At 24.9% G+C, this 18,012-nt stretch overlaps 1 protein-coding gene across 4 annotated transcripts in view; it reads right to left on the reverse strand.

Moving 5' to 3' along the window:
• Positions 1-18,012, reverse strand: part of LOC122511984 (rho guanine nucleotide exchange factor 10) — a 68,649-nt gene that overhangs the window by 34,535 nt on the left and 16,102 nt on the right. The window contains exons 1-4 of one of the 4 annotated variants that reach the window (XM_043627588.1): positions 15,659-16,706; positions 10,139-10,756; positions 9,789-10,073; positions 9,565-9,716 (exon numbers count right to left, since the gene is read on the reverse strand). The exons of 1 other annotated variant lie outside the window; for it this stretch is intronic. In XM_043627588.1, the coding sequence (XP_043483523.1) occupies positions 9,565-9,716; positions 9,789-10,073; positions 10,139-10,683 (982 nt within the window). In that variant the 5' untranslated portion in view covers positions 10,684-10,756; positions 15,659-16,706. Of the gene's footprint in view, positions 1-4,074; positions 4,952-9,564; positions 9,717-9,788; positions 10,074-10,138; positions 10,757-15,658; positions 16,707-18,012 lie in introns of those variants that run through there. 2 more of the 4 variants (XM_043627592.1, XM_043627600.1) reach the window with 2 other exon arrangements.

Here is an 18,012-nt window from a genome sequence, read left to right on the forward strand (position 1 = left end):
TAAATCTACTGTAGAAACACAAAAAAATTAATCCTCCTAAAAATAATGGTACTTTTACAATAGAATTTATTTAAAAATTTATTGTAAATTACCCAAAAATTAATGGTCCTAGAAATAATGGTACTTTTACAATATAATTATTTTTAATTTATTGTAAAAACGGCCAAAAATTAATGGTCCTAGAAATAATGGTACTTTTACAATAGAATTATTTTTAATTTATTGTAAAAACGCCCAAAAATTAATGGTCCTAGAAATAATGGTACTTTTACAATAGAATTATTTTTAATTTATTGTAAAAACGGCCAAAAATTAATGGTCCTAGAAATAATGGTGCTTTTACAATAGAACTATTTTTTCCAATGTATAAACACCGAAAAATTAATTATTCGAAAATTATTTGTACTTTTTTTATAAAAGGACTACTTTAAATGTATTGTAGAATCACCATTCTACAAAATGGTTTCTAAAGTAATGGTACTTTTACAATAAGACTACTTTAATCCTAGTGTGGAAATAAGAGAAAAAATTGATAATCCTAGAAGTAATGGTGCTTTTACAATAAGTGTTATTTTAATCCAATTGTATAAGCACTAACATATTAATGGTCCTAAAAGTAATGGTGCTTTTACACGACTTTTTTTACACAACTACTTTAATTCTACCGAAGAAATACCGAAGAAATTAATGATCCGAAAAAAAATCAATGGTGGTTTTACAATAAAAAGAAAAGGTCAAACATACTCCAACTGTAGAAACACTTGAAAGATAATGTTCCTTCTACAATAAGACAGCTTTAATCGAATATAATACATACTCTTAATTTACTATATACAGTTTGTGTTCCAGGCCCTTAAAAAATATTCTTTCTTTTCCTTTAATTAACATCGAAAATTGAATTTAAAAATAAATGTATTTTCATTTTGTTTTCGGTTTGTGTATTTTAACTTAATAATTTAAGGTGAAAAACGAGAATTAAGATGATGAATGTGACGATGATCGGAGAGAAAAAAGAAAAAAAGAAAGTAAACAAAGAGTCTCTCTCGAGTATATATTCGATTTTTAAAGTGCAGATGGAACATCCGCTTCAATAGGCATTTGATCATTTCTACTATACATTTTATACCCCCGTATACACCGGATGTTCGTTCAGCGAACCGAAATTATTCGCTCGTCGAACATTCAATCTCATTTAACAGGATCAAGTTTTATTTTCATTTTTTTTCTATTCAATGTCAAAATAATAAAATTTGAGAAATTTGGGAATTTTCAATTTTTATATATTTATTCACATTTTTAAAATAATTTTAATGGTAAATTACAGTATATTTTTTATGAGAATTTAGATTAATTTATGAAAAATTTTAACTATTTTTTGTGGTACTTTATATTATTTATATTAATTTATATTATTTAATATGAATTTTCAGGGGGTTCTATGGTAATTTTTAGTATTTTATGATAACTTACATTATTTTATGAAAATTTGAAGTATTTTCTAGTAATTATTAGTATTTTATGATAACTTACATTATTTTATGGAAATTTGGAGTATTTTCTAGTAATTATAGATAATTTAAAGAATTTTTATGGAATGTTATAATATTTATGGTAACTTACTTACTTTTATGGGATTTTAAAGGATTTTTATGTGAATTTAGAAAATTTTATGGTAATTTAAAGGAAATTTATTAATGAATTTTATAGTATTTTATATGGTAACTTACGTTATTTTTTGGAAATTTGTCGTATTTTATGGTAATTTAAAGAAGTTTTATGAAATTTTATAGAATTTTATAATATTTATGGTAACTTACAGTATTTTATGGTATTTTTTAAGGATTTTCATGAAATTTTATGATATTTATGGTAACTCACAGTATTTTATGGGATTTTTATGAAATTTTATATGATTTTAGAAAATTTTATGGTAGTTTGATGAATTTTTATGAAATTTTATAATATTTCATGGTACCCTACTTATTTTATGGGATTTTTATGAAATTCTATGTGATTTTAGAAAATTTTATGGTATTTTAATGAATTTTATGGTAACTTACTTATTTTATGGTATTTTAAAGGATTTTTATGAAATTTTATGTGGTTTTAGAAAATTTTATGGTAATTTGATGAAATTTATAAATTGTATTTTTTGGTAATGATAAGAAGTTTTATGAAATTTTATAATTTTTATGGTAACTTACAGTATTTTATGGTATTTTAAAGGATTTTTTATGAAATTTTATGATATTTATGGTAACTCACAGTATTTTATGGGATTTTTATGAAATTTTATATGGTTTTAGAAAATTTTATGGTAATTTAATGAAATTTATGAATTGTCGTATTGTTTGGTAATGCAAAGAATTTTTATAAAATTTTATAGAATTTTATAATATTTATGGTAACTTACAGTATTTTATGCTATTATAAAATATTTTAAAGAATTTTTATGAAATTTTATAGTATTTCATGATACTTTACTTATTTTATGGGATTGCAAAGGATTTTTATGATATTTTATGCTATTTAAAAGATATTTAAAAACTTTTATAATATTTATGGTAATTTACAGTATTTTATGGTAGTTTAAAGGGTTTGTTTGAAATTTTCTATGATTTTAGAAAATTTTATGGTTATTTAAAGGATTTTTATAAATGAATTTTATAGTATTTTATAGTAACTTACATTATTTTATGAAAATTTCTCATATTTTATTGTAATTTACAGGATTTTAAAGTATATTTTATTATAATTTATATTATTTAATATGAACTTGATGGTGTTTTATGTCAATTTTTAATAATTTTATAATATTTATCGTAACTTACAGCATTTTATGCGAATTTTGAAGGATTTTATAAAAATTTACAGAATCTTCATGAAATTTAAATTATTTTATAAAAATTTAAACTTTTGTATGGTTACTTATAATATTTAGTGGTATTTTTTTTTTTTTGAATAATGTATGTATTATATGGTAAATTCTTAATAATTTTATGGTAAATAGTGCCTGTGGAGGGGGGGGGGGGGTTTGGTTTAGAAATTTTCTTTTATTTCTGATAATATTGGTAATTTATTTTATATTATTCAACAAAAATTATTTTTAAAAAAAAGTAGCATTACAAAATTTATAATAATTGACTTTAATTTAAACCTCATTTTCAAGTGCGACAATAGCAATAGCTTGGTTTTGAATTTTTCCCAAATATAAATATTGAATTAATCATTTGTTTCTTCAACTGTCGAACCAGATGAAATTCGAACTTGAAAACACGTGGAATTAAGACATATTACTGTTAAATATAATTCTAATGAATTTTAAAATTTTTATCAATTCCTAATAATCTAAATTACTAATTGTTAGAAATTAACAAAATTTTCATAATCCCCCCCCCCCCTTAATCAATTTAATTTTAATTGCCACTATTATGGTTACAACTTTTATTATTATTATGTTCATTATTATTGATATTTTTATGATTTTTGTTTTCAATTATTAATTAAAAAATTTTTTAATTTTATTAAATTTAAATTAAATCAAAATTCAATTTTTCATTAAAATTATAATTATATCGATGTGTAAAAACAAAAATAGAAAATTTCTATTGTAAACAATGACGTTAAATATAAATTTCTATCGAAAAGAAATAAAAATAATAAAGTTTCGAAAAGATAAAAAAATCACATTAACCTTGAGATAAATTTAACCTCTTTTAAAAAAAGAATATTCAAATAATTGTATTTAAAGCAACACGTGTATTTCTAAAAAAATTTTCATCGATTCTCGAAGAAATTAATTTTATTCTCTAATCTTAAAAAAAAATCGAAGAAGACTATAGAAAAAATAGCTATTGTCAACATTATATTTTGTGAGAGAGAAAAAAACATCTCCCACGAGGTTAGAAATGTTATACGTTCTCTTTGTAGGGAAAAAAAAATCATCAGAAAAGAAATCGTTCCATATTTACAAATTTTAACAAGAATTTAAAAGTGTATAAAAATTTTCTAATTTCTAATTTAAAAAAATAAGAAAATTAAATAAAAAAAAAAGAAAAGAAGTGAAAGACTCACATTTAATAAGCACAATGCCATTTCGTTGGAGTTCCTCCATCATTTAAGTATATGGAGTCGTCCTCTTCGCCAGGGCGAGTTGACGACTTAACCTATCCAATTTCCATGCACTGGTTTATTTTTTTTTTATCCTTTTTGTATTTTTTTTTTAAATAAACTTTTTTTTCCACACACACTCTCGGATCTAATTTTTTGATAATTCGGAAGATAAAAAAAAATGTAAACACAAAATTTTCACTCTCCCGGTATTATAATACACTTGACGTTATTTATCCGAGGGAGAGAGAAAGAGAGAAGAGGGGGGGAAAAAATAGTCACGGGTCGTTGACCATTGTCCAAGGAAAACATTGTTTTCCAAAAAAAAAAAAAATATTTATTGATGTAATTGAAAAAATGTTACACTTTAAATATTATGTTTATGAATTTAGAGGTAAGGGAGTTTTTTATTTTTGAGAACGCGACAAAGAATATTCTCTCCACACTGCCTTCTTGTGGTACTGTGTGTACAACTACAGTGGGAGAGAGGAAAAAACATGGCGGACACACAAGCTGAGAGAGAGACTGTGAGGACTGTGAATTATATGGCCAACGAAGAGCGAGCGAGCGATTCAAAAAGTAACGTGAAACAAGGCAGCAGTTGGTAAGAGCAACGAAGCCCGTCGCCCGGTTGGGGAATCGGGTTGTCAGACCGAGCGGAAGGTAGACAGCGCCAACGAAAGGCAATCGAGTGCCGACCGAGAGAAAAGAGAAAAAGATAGAGAGAGAGAACGCAGGGAATTGTGCATTGTACTCTCACGAGAGAGAAAGGCAGAAAATAAACGCGAAAGGGAATATTGTCCAAAACGAGAGAGAGAGAGAGAGAACGAGGGAGAGTGAGAGAGAAAACATGTAGAAAAGGACAAGAAAGGAAACTGACGAGGTCTCTTCAAATGATCGCAAAATTCACAATGTTCAATTGTTTGGCAATTTTTGTTTACCTCCTGAGAAATTTTCCCGTAAACTCTCATATTTTTCTGCAATCTATACTCTCTCTCTTTCTCTCTTTCTCTCCCTCCCTCTACCTTCAACAATTATTTAAAAAAAAACAATTGACAAAAAAAAAGTTTCTTTGAAAAATTAAAAAGACATTTTTACCTAATGCAATAGGTTTCATTTTTCCAAAAGAAAAAGAAACTTGAATACATAACCTCAAAATCGTAAATAAAAATTTTCTGTATTTTAAAATAGATTATTTAAAAAAAACCCGTTTCTTTGAAAACTTGAAAAGACATTTTACCTAACGTTCAATTTAATTATTTTTGGTATTTTTTAAAAGAAAAAAGAACAACATTTTAATTCGCTTCTATTTGAAAAACGACAAATTTTAAATTGAAATATTTTAAATTATTAATAAAGATTAAAAATTTATTAATTAAAATTCAAAATAGAAATTTATTAGGCTTAAAATAAAAAAAATGAAAATCCATTATTTAAAATAGAAAATTTATCAATTTTAATTCAATTATTTAAAAAAATTAAATTTTAACAATCCATTTCTTAAAATTCAAAAAGTATCAATTATAATTGAAAATCTATTAATTGAAATAAAAAATTTATTCTATTTAAAATTAAAATTGCAAATGCATGAATTAAAATTGAAAATTCATTAAAGAAAATTAAAAATTTATCAATTAAAATTGAAAATTTAATTGAAAATAAAATTGAAAATTTAATTGAAAATAAAATTGAAAATTTAATAATTGAAATTTAATTGAAAATAAAATTGAAAATTTAATAATTGAAATTAAAATTGAAAGTTTAATAATTAAAATTAAAAAGTTTAATGATTCAAATTAATATTAAAAAATTTAATAATTCAAATTAAAATTGAAAATTTATTATTTAAAATTAAAATTGAATATTTATTAATTAAAATTTAAAGTAAAAATTTATTATTTAAAATGAAAACAGAAAATCCATTAACTAAAGTATGAAATTTATCAATTATAATTGAAAATGCATGAATTAAAATTGAAAAATCATTAATTAAAGTTAAAAATTTATCAATGAAAATTTAATAGTAAAAATTAAAATTGAAAATATAATAATTGAAACTTAAACAAAAAAATTTATTAGTTAAAATGAAAACAGAAAATTCATTAATTAAAATAGAAAATATATCAATTATAATTAAAAATCCATGAATTGAAATAAAAAATTTACTTTTTAAAATTAAAATTGAAAATGCATGAATTAAAATTGAAAATTCATTAATTAAAATTGAAAATTTAATAATTGTAATTATAATTGACAACTTAACAATTGAAATTAAAATTGAAAAATTGAAATTAAAATTGAATATCCATTAATTAAAACAGAGAACTTATTAATTATAATTGAAAACGTATGTACTATTTAAAATAATTAAATTTGAAAATCCATTTCTTAAAATTCAAAATTTATCAATTATAATTAAAAATCCATTAATTGAAATAAAACATGTATTTTTTAAAACTAAAATAAAAAATTCAATAATTATTAAATACGAAAATTTACCAATTAAAATTGAAAGCTTAATAATTGAAATTAAAATTACAAATTTAATAATTGAAATAAAAATTGCAAATTTAATATTTGAAATAAAAATTTAAAATTTATTAATTAAAATTAAGATTCAAAATGTATGATTAATCAAATTTAAAAGTTAGCTTTTAAAATTCAAAATTATTTCAAAAAACATTTCAATTTTCTGTTATAGTTTTTTTTAAATTTCTGCTTTTTAAAAAATTTATATTCGAAATATTTGTATAATATTTTTGTATATTTATCGAACACAGTGAACTAATATTGATTTTGAGATCATGTTTCAGTATTAAACAATTTACTTTAATTTTTTAACCAGAAAGCCTAAAGACATTATTTAAAAGAAATTGAGTAATTTTAGTACACATACTTTAATTAAATGACTTGTACTTTCATTTGAATTATTATATTTATTAACATACGCATGTTTTATTAAAATTTCTCCTATTTTCATTTTTTTCTTACGTTTTTTTAGTAATTAATAATCATTTTATTTTTCTTTATTTCTGCTATCCCAATTATTAAAAAAAAACAACGATAAATTCTACTGAAAAAAACTCATTTTATCATTACTATGGTGAAAGATAAATGTTGTTCATCTATTTTAAGGTTATGTCAATTAAAATTTCGATTATTCTAAGAGAATATAATGTTGAATATAACGGTATAAACAAAAATAAATCTAGTTTTGTTCAATTGAAATTCCAGTGAAGCCACCGACTTATGATGGGCCCCGAAGGGAGGAGGGGGAGTGAAGGACACGAAGATGCATTGCGATGCTGCCCAGGATCGGATCTTCTAATCACTTGAGCCCTCTAGTTTAACGACATAATATTATATTCGTTTTTTTTAAAAACTATTTTTTAAAATTTAACAAAAAACACAAATTTCCCAATAGGTAACAATTTAAAAAAAAAAAATTTTAATCTTACGGTAATAAAAATAAATTTGTAGTAAAAGAAAATTCTTAACCGTTTTTTAAGTAATTAACTACCTCTTTTAATCTCTCTACATAATAGAAATAAATATATTGAAGATAAAAAAAATTTCTAGTCTAGTTAGTAAGCATAGAATAGATGTTAAATGATGTAATAATAAAGCGCGCATTTTGAGAAATTGTGTGAGTGAATTGTACTATATATATAATATAAATTCATCTTCGTTTATCATTAGAATTAATTGTCGGTACTTGGAAATAAAGCAACTCAGCCAAGGATATAATACGATACATAGTGAGGAGACGAAGCAATCTAATTGAAATTCATACTATACATCGGGCCTTTTGATCGATTGCAAAATCTTTTACTCTAAAGGAAAAAGAGAAAAATTAATCTCACAATCTATCGTTTTCGATTAATCTATTTCTTTACGAAAATTAAACATTTTCCCACTAGAAATCAATGCAACCTAAAAAATAGTTTCTTTATAAAATTTACAGTAATCTTGAATTATATTTTTAAATTGACATAACCTTTAAAGACACAATCGTTTATCATATAAAAACGAAAAGAAACCAAATACTAACAAAACTTCATTGAATGCTTTTAAAAAAGTAAAAAAAATTGTACTAAAATTACTCAAATTCAAATTCTTTTAGTTATTGTAAAAACTAGATTTTTAAAATTCAACTTTTTTTGCAAAATTATGTTAAAAAGAAAACCGTCTGCGGTAAAAAAACATGAATACTGAGAGAATATTAATTTTATACAGTTCTTGTATCTACTGAACCAGATTTTAAACTTAAAACAAATTTTAAAAACTAAAACGTTTTAGAAACGTAAAAATAGTAATCAAAATTAATTAAAAATTCAAAATAAAGAACGTTAAATTTTGAAAAAACAAAATAATTACCAAAGTTATTAAAGACGGAATATTAAGAAATCGAAATAAAAAATTAATGAATTAAAGTATTCAATTTTAGGTACATTGCTTTAAGAATTAATTTCAATTATTTTCGAAATCTTTAGTCGTTTTCTTTCTTGAAATTCATTCATTGCAAACGTATCACAACAGAGATGCGAAGCATTTGCAACAACGAGAAACAGAAAGAAAGCGACAGCAAGTAACCGACATTAATTTTAGAAAACAATGTACAAAAGAAACAAAGATTTACTTTTATATTAACTTTTTCGAGTACAAAAATAAACTCGTAACAAGTTTTTACATAATCATAAAAAAAATACAAATAAATTTTTTTTTTAATTTGAAAAGAAATACAAAATTTAATAATACAAAAAAAAGTTAAATTAAAAACTAAGAGAATAAATTTTTAATTAAAAGAACTATATAAAATTAACTTGCATCATTACTATACTACCAAACATGCAAACGAAGATCTTGAGAATCTATCTCAAAAGGCATAAAAATGCCACAAAAAATGTCTTTTCAGTTTTCCAAAAGAACCCTTTTTTCTCACTACGTTTCAATATTATTGAAACACCTCGTCCACTTATTCCAAGAATTTTTATAATATAAAAGAGCATAAAAAGGGTCCAAAAAAATGCCATTTTAATTATTTCCAAATAGTCCTTTCTTTACAAGAAAGGTTTTTATCATTGGAATATTAATCCTTGTTTTTAATTTTCTCTATTTTCTATTTCTTCAATTTACGAGAATTTCTTTATGATACAACGTGTATATCAAGAAAAATGATATTATCGTATCAGTCACTTCTTTGTTATAATATACATTTCTCTCCATCAATTTTTATATCAGAAACGTCTTATGATCTTGGTCCAGGGACGTTTGCTTTGAGGTTATCGCACGATATAATTCATTTAAAACGCGCGAGAGACTCTTTGAATACACTTAACCCCTCTTTATATTTATCGGTCGAATAAAATGATACTCAAAGCTGAAATAATCTTTTCTTTTTTCATAATTAGTTTCGTTTTTTTTTTGTTGATTATAAAAAAAAAAGAAACTCACCATTTTTCTGCTTCTCTGAATTACTTCCCAAGGCCTGTAACTTCTTCCAACCCTTTTTCCAGATCATAGCCGCCTTTGTTTTCCGTTGATTTGCCTCGTAATTATTATTTCTTTGATTTACGACTCCTCTTCTTAGGGAGCCAAGTCCAGATCTGAAAATGTAAAGAGAAATTTAGGATTGGGGAATTTTTGAATTTTTGGGAAATCAAGAAGGGGGAACTTACCTGTAACTTGCACTGGAACTGCCACTAAAACCAGAATCTAAATCGCAGGCTATTGGTGATAAGAGTTGATCGGTTGGACTCATATTGCCGAGTAGTTCGTCAGTTGATGTGTCCTTTGGATTTTCGGCAATGCTCTCCGTTCCTTCGATTGTCTTTGGCATTAGCATTGCTTCAACGCTGAGATTTAATTCACCGAGGACACGTCGATGACGATATTGTACACGACGCACTTCCTCGGCTACCAACGATTGTCTGGATCCACGAATCGATCGAGGACATTGACGCCTAAAATTTAAATTCTTATTATTCGGAACTACTTTGAACTTTTTTAATAATAACAATAAACTTACCCAAGATCTGAAATTTCCTCGTAGATATTCTCCTCGGTTCCATAACGTGTTACGTAAGTATGCCTCTTTTGTGGATTCATTTCCTTCGTAACATAATGATTCGATTGATAATGATTTTGTTGATAAATTCGCCTTTGATTATTATCGCCTGAATAAGAATTGGCAATGTCGAGAGAAAATGGATTCGATACGTTATGATAGGCGTCAATATTATCGATATTTTGATGAATAAACGGATTTGTTGACTCCATTGGATATGAATTATTAATTGCACTTGTACTTGGTTCATAATAAGCGTATGAATAGTCTTGATATTGTCTGAGACGTGAACCACTCGGTAAGGTGGGAATCATTGACATATTACTACAGGAATTATCAACGAGAATATTTGAACAATTATTTGTATGATTATTGTGAGGTGGTGGATACGTTGGTGGTGGTGGAAATTCCAGATTTACACGACGTGGAATAGTCCCTAAATTTGCACCTGCCGACATTTCTAAGGCCATTGGTTCAGCACCTGCCTCGACCGATATTGTTGCCATCTTTTTCTCTCACTTTCATCCCTCGACGATAGAAGAACCCTCGTAAACTTCTTCTCCTCTCTCCATGCTCACTGGAAATACAAAAAAGCCAAATCAAATCTTTTTAATCTCTGAAAATTAATTATACTCTTAGTCATGTCAAATCGTAAGAGGGTAATTTTTGACAAATTGTCTACTTTTTTGTTTAGATGATTCTAGAATTAGGTCGTATGTATTAAATTAAAGATTTAATCTAAAAATTGAAGCTAAAAAAGGTTTTTTTTTTGTTTATAGAAGAGGGTTTGTAAAAGGTGCTAATTTTTGAAGCTGCTTTCGAAAGTATCTTAAAGATGTTACCCATTAAGATGTTAAAAGTAGTTTTATCAAAACAGATCCTAATGGTAAATAAGTTTGTCACACTAAAGTAAATGTTTAGGTATACAAAGAATCCGAACCCTATTAAATATGATTAATGCCATAAAACATTTCATGTTACACACTCCATTGTTAAACCTCCCATTAAATACACCGCATCATTTTAAGAATAAGAAGTTAAACTCAAACCATTACAATAATTACCCAAAAAAAAATACTTGTCAAATAATCAAATAAAAAAAATCCAATTAAAGAATGTCCAAAAGTAGGTTAAGAAAGAAATTTACTTTTTGAAAAGGCATTTTTCGAGATACATAAAAGAAGATTAAACTCTCACCTATATGTCAATAAATTATCACGTTATAATATCGAATGACAATAATTAAATCGTTTCGAATAATTTTGATTTTATCATTAATAAATATTCGAGTAACAAGTTGAAAATTGTGTTTGTGTGTGTGTATTTATTACGAGAGGTGCGCGCTTTGATAATAATTTCTCTCCACACATTGTAATTGCGCAACTCTCGCGCTCTCGCTTATCAATTCCAATCAAATGTCATATTATAAAAAGAATATTTTAAAGAAAAAAAAAAAAAAGAACCAGTTCTCTAAATCAACTTCCATTTGTGTATTTTATTACAACACGCATTGATTTTCTTATTACTATGTGTTATAAAATAGAACGGAAAAATTAAATTCCTCCTAGACAATTATAAAAAAAAAACGTGAGAATCTCAATTCTCTTGGTACAAAATTAAACGATTGTAATTTAACCTTCTACTTTCTAATTTGTTGCATATTTTTTTGCATAAACGAACTTAACACTATTGCCTACGTACCACGAAAATTCTATTTTTATTAACTAAATTTCCCCCACTCTAAACTCTAGAAAAATTGTTTTTTATTAATAAAACATCTTTCCTTTCCTCGTTACTCGACATATCTCGAATAAAATTTCAACTAGAATTTATATTTTTCACAAATATATAAAAAAAATTTTTCTTTTATGAAAATTTTGTACCTACCGCTATTTTCAAAAAAATTTCTGATGAATTAATTCCAAAATAAGGAAACTGTATTTTAAATATTTGAAAATGAAAGAAAGAACTTGGAGGCTCTATCGCTTTCTTTGAAATCAGAATATCTCTCTTGTGAAGTGAGTCACTTAAAGACACTGATTGTTTCATTTACTTTAAATGATCACTCATTGACTCGTATTATTTTAATACATCTGCGCTCTCGCCAAAGATCATTGTCCCAACAGGAAGTATTTCATTTTCCCACCAAACAAACTCCAAAGTTTCATTTCAATTTAATAACTATTAATAACGAGTCATACGTAATAATGATAATAATGATAATGTTAATAATAATAATAATAATAATAATAATAATAATAATAATAAAAATAAATAAATAGCAAATAATAAGTAGAAAAATAAAAAAAACTTGAAAATTTATCGTAAAATTATAAAAATACAAAAATCAAAACTGAAAACTTAGAAATAAAGGAAAGAATTTATTATTCTTTTTTTATTTTTAAGTTTTTAGTTCAATCAGTATCTTTAAGTAATTCACTTCACAAGAGAGATATTCTGATTTCAAAAAAGCGATAGAGCTACCAAGTTCTTTCTTTCATTTTTAAATATAGAAAAACTTGAAAATTAAAATTTTTTAAAATAATAATGTTAATAATAATAAAATAATAGTAACAGACTTCGCACTCGATAATTAATTTTTAAAAAGTAGCAAAAAGTAGTTTTCAAACTAAAAAAAAGTGATTACCAACGATTTTATTAGAATATTTTTAAATAATTGAATTTCCAAAGACGAAATTTATTACTTTCAAAAATTATTGAATTTAAATTCTTGTGAACGATTTTATTAGAATTTTTTTAAATAATTGAATTCTTGTGATGAATGTTGTTATTTATAAAAATAATTGAATTTTGCAAAGAATTTTATTAAAATGCTTCAAAATAATTGAATTTTCGGGAATAATTTTTGTAAATAATTGAATTGCTCCGAACAATTTTACTATTTTATAAAACTAATTGAATTGTCTCAAAGAATTTAAATATTTTTTAAAATAATTGAATTGTTTCGAAGAATTTTATTAGAATTTTTGAAAATAATTGAATATTTTGAAAGAATATTTTAATAAAAATTTTGAAAATAATAGATTTTAATTGATATTTTTAAAAATAATTGTATTTTTTCTAGAAATTTAAAAAAAAAATAATTGAACCCTTTAGTGAAATTCTATTCAAATTGTATTGAAAATAATTAAATTCCAGCAAAGAATTTTACTGTTTATAAAATTGTACAAAATAATTGAATTCTTTCGGGAGATTCTATTAAAATTATATTAAAAAAATTGAATTTCTGTAAAAAATTTTAATATTTTTCTAAATAAGTGAATTTATTGCCAACGATTTTATTAGAATATTTAAAAATAATTGAATTTCCAAAAAGAAATTTATTAATTTTACAAATAATTGAATTCTTGAGAACGATTTTATTAGAATTTTTTTTAAATAATTGAATTTCCAAGAAGAAATTTATTACTTTTAAAAATAATTGAATTCCGGTGATGAATATTATTATTTAGAAAAATAATTGAATTTTACAAAGAATTTTATTAAAATATTTGAAAATAATTGAATTCTTGTGAAAAATTCTAATATTTTTGTAAATAATTGAATTCTTCCAAAGAATTTAAAAAAAAATATTTTTTTTAAACAACTTTGTGTTTTTCTAGGAATTGAAATTAAATTTTTAAGAATAATTAAATTTCTCGAGCAATTTCTGTAAAATTGTATTCCTGAGATAATTGAATTTCTGCAAGAAATGTTATTATTTATAAAAATAATTGAATTTCTAAAAAGAATTTGATTATTATTTATGAAAATAATTGAATTTCTAAAAAGAATTTTATTAGTAATGAAAATAATTGAATTTGATTAAAACTTTTTAAAATAATTGAATGCCTACAAAGAATTTTATTATTTATAAAAATAATTGAATTTTGAAAAGAATTTTATTAAAAATACCTCAAAAATAATTGAAATTTCGGGAAAATTTTGTTATTTATCTTTAATATTTGAATTCTTTCGAAGAATTATTTATGTAAATAATTTAATTCTTTCGAAGAATCATTTATGTAAATAACTGAATTCTTGGAAAGAATTTTATTAAAATTTTTTTAAAAAATTGAATTTCCATGAAAAATGATATTAATAGTGAAAGTAATTGAATTATTGTGAAGAATTGTATAAAAATTTTGTTAAATAATTGATTTTTTTGAAAATTTTATTCTAAATTAATTGAATTTCTGTGAAAATTTTATTATTTATGAAAATAATTGAATTTTGGATGAAGTTTATAAATTTGTTTTTAAATAATTGAATTCTTTTGAGAATTTTTTATGAAAATACTAAATATTAAAAATGGAATTTTGAATATTTTTTGAAAATAATTGAATCGTTTTAAAGAATTTGAGACTTTAAATTTTGAGAAGTTTTTTTTATTTCTAGTATTAGCGAATTAAAAGTACATACATTGTATAAACAATAATCAAATAAAATAAAATTTTTATCACTTTGTTTTTCTTTTAAGCCACTATCAATGATAATAAATTCTTTAAATGACCCTAATTTTTTTCCTTTCCTTCTTCTTCTTGTCACCAAACAATTAGTCCAAATAATATCAGTGACTATACATATAAATACTTTTTTTTCTAAAAATTTTTATATTATATTGCCCCTATTTTTGAATCTATAATTTTTTTTTTAAATCTTAAAAGTCATACAATTAAATGATGAAAGAAGAAAAAATATTTAAATCGTTTAAATTCATATTTAAATTACAAATTCTTTTCTACCACACAATGTACGTATAATATATATGTATATAAATGATTCTGATTGTAATCTTGAATTAATTATCACTATAAGTATAATGAATTTATGAAAGTAAGCCAGGAAGTATTTAATTTTTGCGATAATAAATGCACACACGCGAGATACTTAATTACTTATTTCATTAAATATTAAATTAATAAATCATTATATTCAATTAGACGAAAAATTCTTCATTATTTAACTGTTGTTTTGTAGCCGGAAAAATAGTAGAAAAAAATAATACATGAACAAATAAATATAAATAAATTATTTATGTAATATTTTTAATTACTTTTAAATCATTATTAATAAAAAATATATATTATATTTATTATATTATATTATATTAATACTCAATTACTTATACAAATAATATTTCAAGTAATTTTAATATTAATATTAAATAAAGCAAAAAATAAAAAAAAAAAGTTGAAAAAGTTTCATCTCGCAACAAACATTGAATAACATAACCTCCAAATAGTTGGAATCCTTATCGACGGAAGAGAATTTTGTATTAGGAAAAGAAGAGAATGTAATTCCTGAAAATAATGAATTTTTAGGGGGAGAAAAAATTTTACGGAAAATAACAATTTCTCTCCTCGAGAATAATTGAGAAGAGGACCAAGCGTGAAAAATAAGAGAACACAGGTGTAACGGTATTCTCAATTTAGGAAAAAAGGAGAGGAAAAGGAAAAAAAAATGTTTCAGGAACTCACCTTTTTTTTTATTCGCCCATTTAGAAGAAATTTCAAGGTAACATCGAGCACTCCAGCTGTTTTTCGGTAAAAAAAGAGACGAATTCCTATTTTGAAAACCTCTCACTTCGCAAGAGCCACGAGAAAAATTCTCTTCCGTCGTTTTTTTGTAATTTAACACCACAAAGGGATTTTAATCCTTTCGATATCACATGTTTACACTTTTTTCCAATATTCACGCGTCCAACATCACTCACCACATGTTATGTGACATTTTTCCTCTATTTTTCAAACAATTTTTTAGAAATTTATTTTTCACATTTTGTTTTTAAGGTTTTTAGTATTATTAATATTAATATTAACAGTCACCGAGTCACATAGAGAAAGGGGATATTTTTTTCCGATCGAGAATCGATTTTCTAACCTTAAAAAAAAAAGCGAAAGATAATTTTTTTGTATTAGAGAAAAAGAAAAATAATTTCAATTTCCGGCGAATGGTTCGGGGGGATTTTTAAAGACGCGAACGAACAGAGAAAGAGAAGAAGATGAAATAAGGAACGTGTATGAGTCGCAGGTTGAAACTTGCTACTTGGCTTTCTCAATATAAAACAAATTCTTCTCTCGCTAAGGCTAAGAGCAAGCTAAGAGATTCAAAGAGTGGAAAAGACACTGACACACACACGAGAAACGAAGGGTTCAAGACACTTTTTTTTTTTATTTCAGTTATTAAGCGAAAAAATGTATGGAATTAATATAGAAATAAAACGACACACACGCGCACTTGTTTAATTTTCTTTTCTTCTTCTTCTTCTTCTTTTTGAAATTAAAAAACCACGCACACCACCAACTGGCGGCCAATTTGTGAAACCCCACTTTATCCGCGCGTTAAATAGTTTTGCGTCCGCCCATTGTTGCGGGAATCAACAACGCGACGATGAGCGAGAGCAGCACTTTGCACGCCCCCGACCGGTCAACGATGGGTCAACACGACGGGCCATAGGCGCAAAGCAAAATCAAAGAGAAAGAAAGCCTTCTTGTCTTGTGTTGCTTCTTAGATGCTCAACTTAATACTGGTGGGAGATAAGAGAGACACAGAGTGAAAGCTGGAGAGGGGCCAACACACAGACAGACGGCGAAATAAAAAGAGGAATATTTGTTGTGGAATTAAAGAGACAATAGAAAACAAAAATTTTAATTCTCTTTGGGAATAATTATTACTATTTTTCTTGTTTGTTTTCTTTTTCTCTCTCTCCCTCATTAAAAACAAATTAAACTTCTGACGGGGAAAATTTAAATGGCTGTAGTGATAAAGTAGAAATCTCCCTTGTCTAGGATTCGTCTCGCGGCGCTCCCCTATCGAGCGGAAGCGAAAGTTTACAGTCGATAATGAGTCGATAATGTAGGGAATTAAATTTTTTTAGTTACCGACCGCAGTTAACTGACCAGAAGTTTTTTCGTTTATTTACCAACAGTTTCATAATTTCGAGATTCGAGAACAAGATGCATGTGATAGAAAAGGACGCAAATATAATTCTGTCCTTTTCTAACTCATGCTCTTTGCGTCCACTAAACAGTTGTACTTAGAAACTTTCGGGTTTATTCCGTAAAAATAATTAATAATAATTAATAATTTTTACAATTTTGTTTAATATTTATTAATTTATTTGAATTAATATTAAATACAAAAGATTTATTTCGAATTAAAATTTTTACTAGAAATTCGACCTTTTATTCACTTTTGATATCAAAGTGTATTTCAAAGAGTAGAATACGTCAGATTTTTTGGAAAAAGTGGGGGAAAGACCCACCCCCCAACAAAAACGTATTTTTGCAGGTTTTGAATAATAATATTAATACATAATAATAAATAAGGGGTCATTCAAAAATTTCGTAAAGGAATTTTTTTGAAAATCCCCCCCCCCCTCGCCCTTTGTAAAAAATTTTAAATACATTAGCGCAATTTTTATATTACCCCCCTCCCCCCCTTCTACCCTTAGGGGTCGTTTGTGAATGGACCCCTTAAATCCTTATGTAGTTTGTGAATGGCCCCTGACTTACTAGAGAGAAAATAAGATTTGAAACGTACTCTTTCAGACCCTTATGCGCAGGACCAAAAAAAAATCGAATTTTTTGAAAAAAGTGGGGGTAGAAATTGGAAAAAAATTTTTTGTTACTTATTTTTGACATGGGAATCGTTTCCAATGTAATTTTGTCCACTGAATACGATCCCGGATTCTAAAATTGTCTATCACTTTAGAATTTTGAGAAAAGTGGGGGTAGGGATAAAAAAAATTTGTGTTTTTCGTTATTTTTGACTTGGGAATCGTTTGTAATGTTATTTCGTGCGCTGAATACAATCCCGGGTTCTGAAATTGT

The sequence above is a fragment of the Leptopilina heterotoma genome, unplaced genomic scaffold (genome assembly GCF_015476425.1).
Source record: "Leptopilina heterotoma isolate Lh14 unplaced genomic scaffold, ASM1547642v1 Lhet_123, whole genome shotgun sequence".
Taxonomy (NCBI): domain Eukaryota; kingdom Metazoa; phylum Arthropoda; class Insecta; order Hymenoptera; family Figitidae; genus Leptopilina; species Leptopilina heterotoma.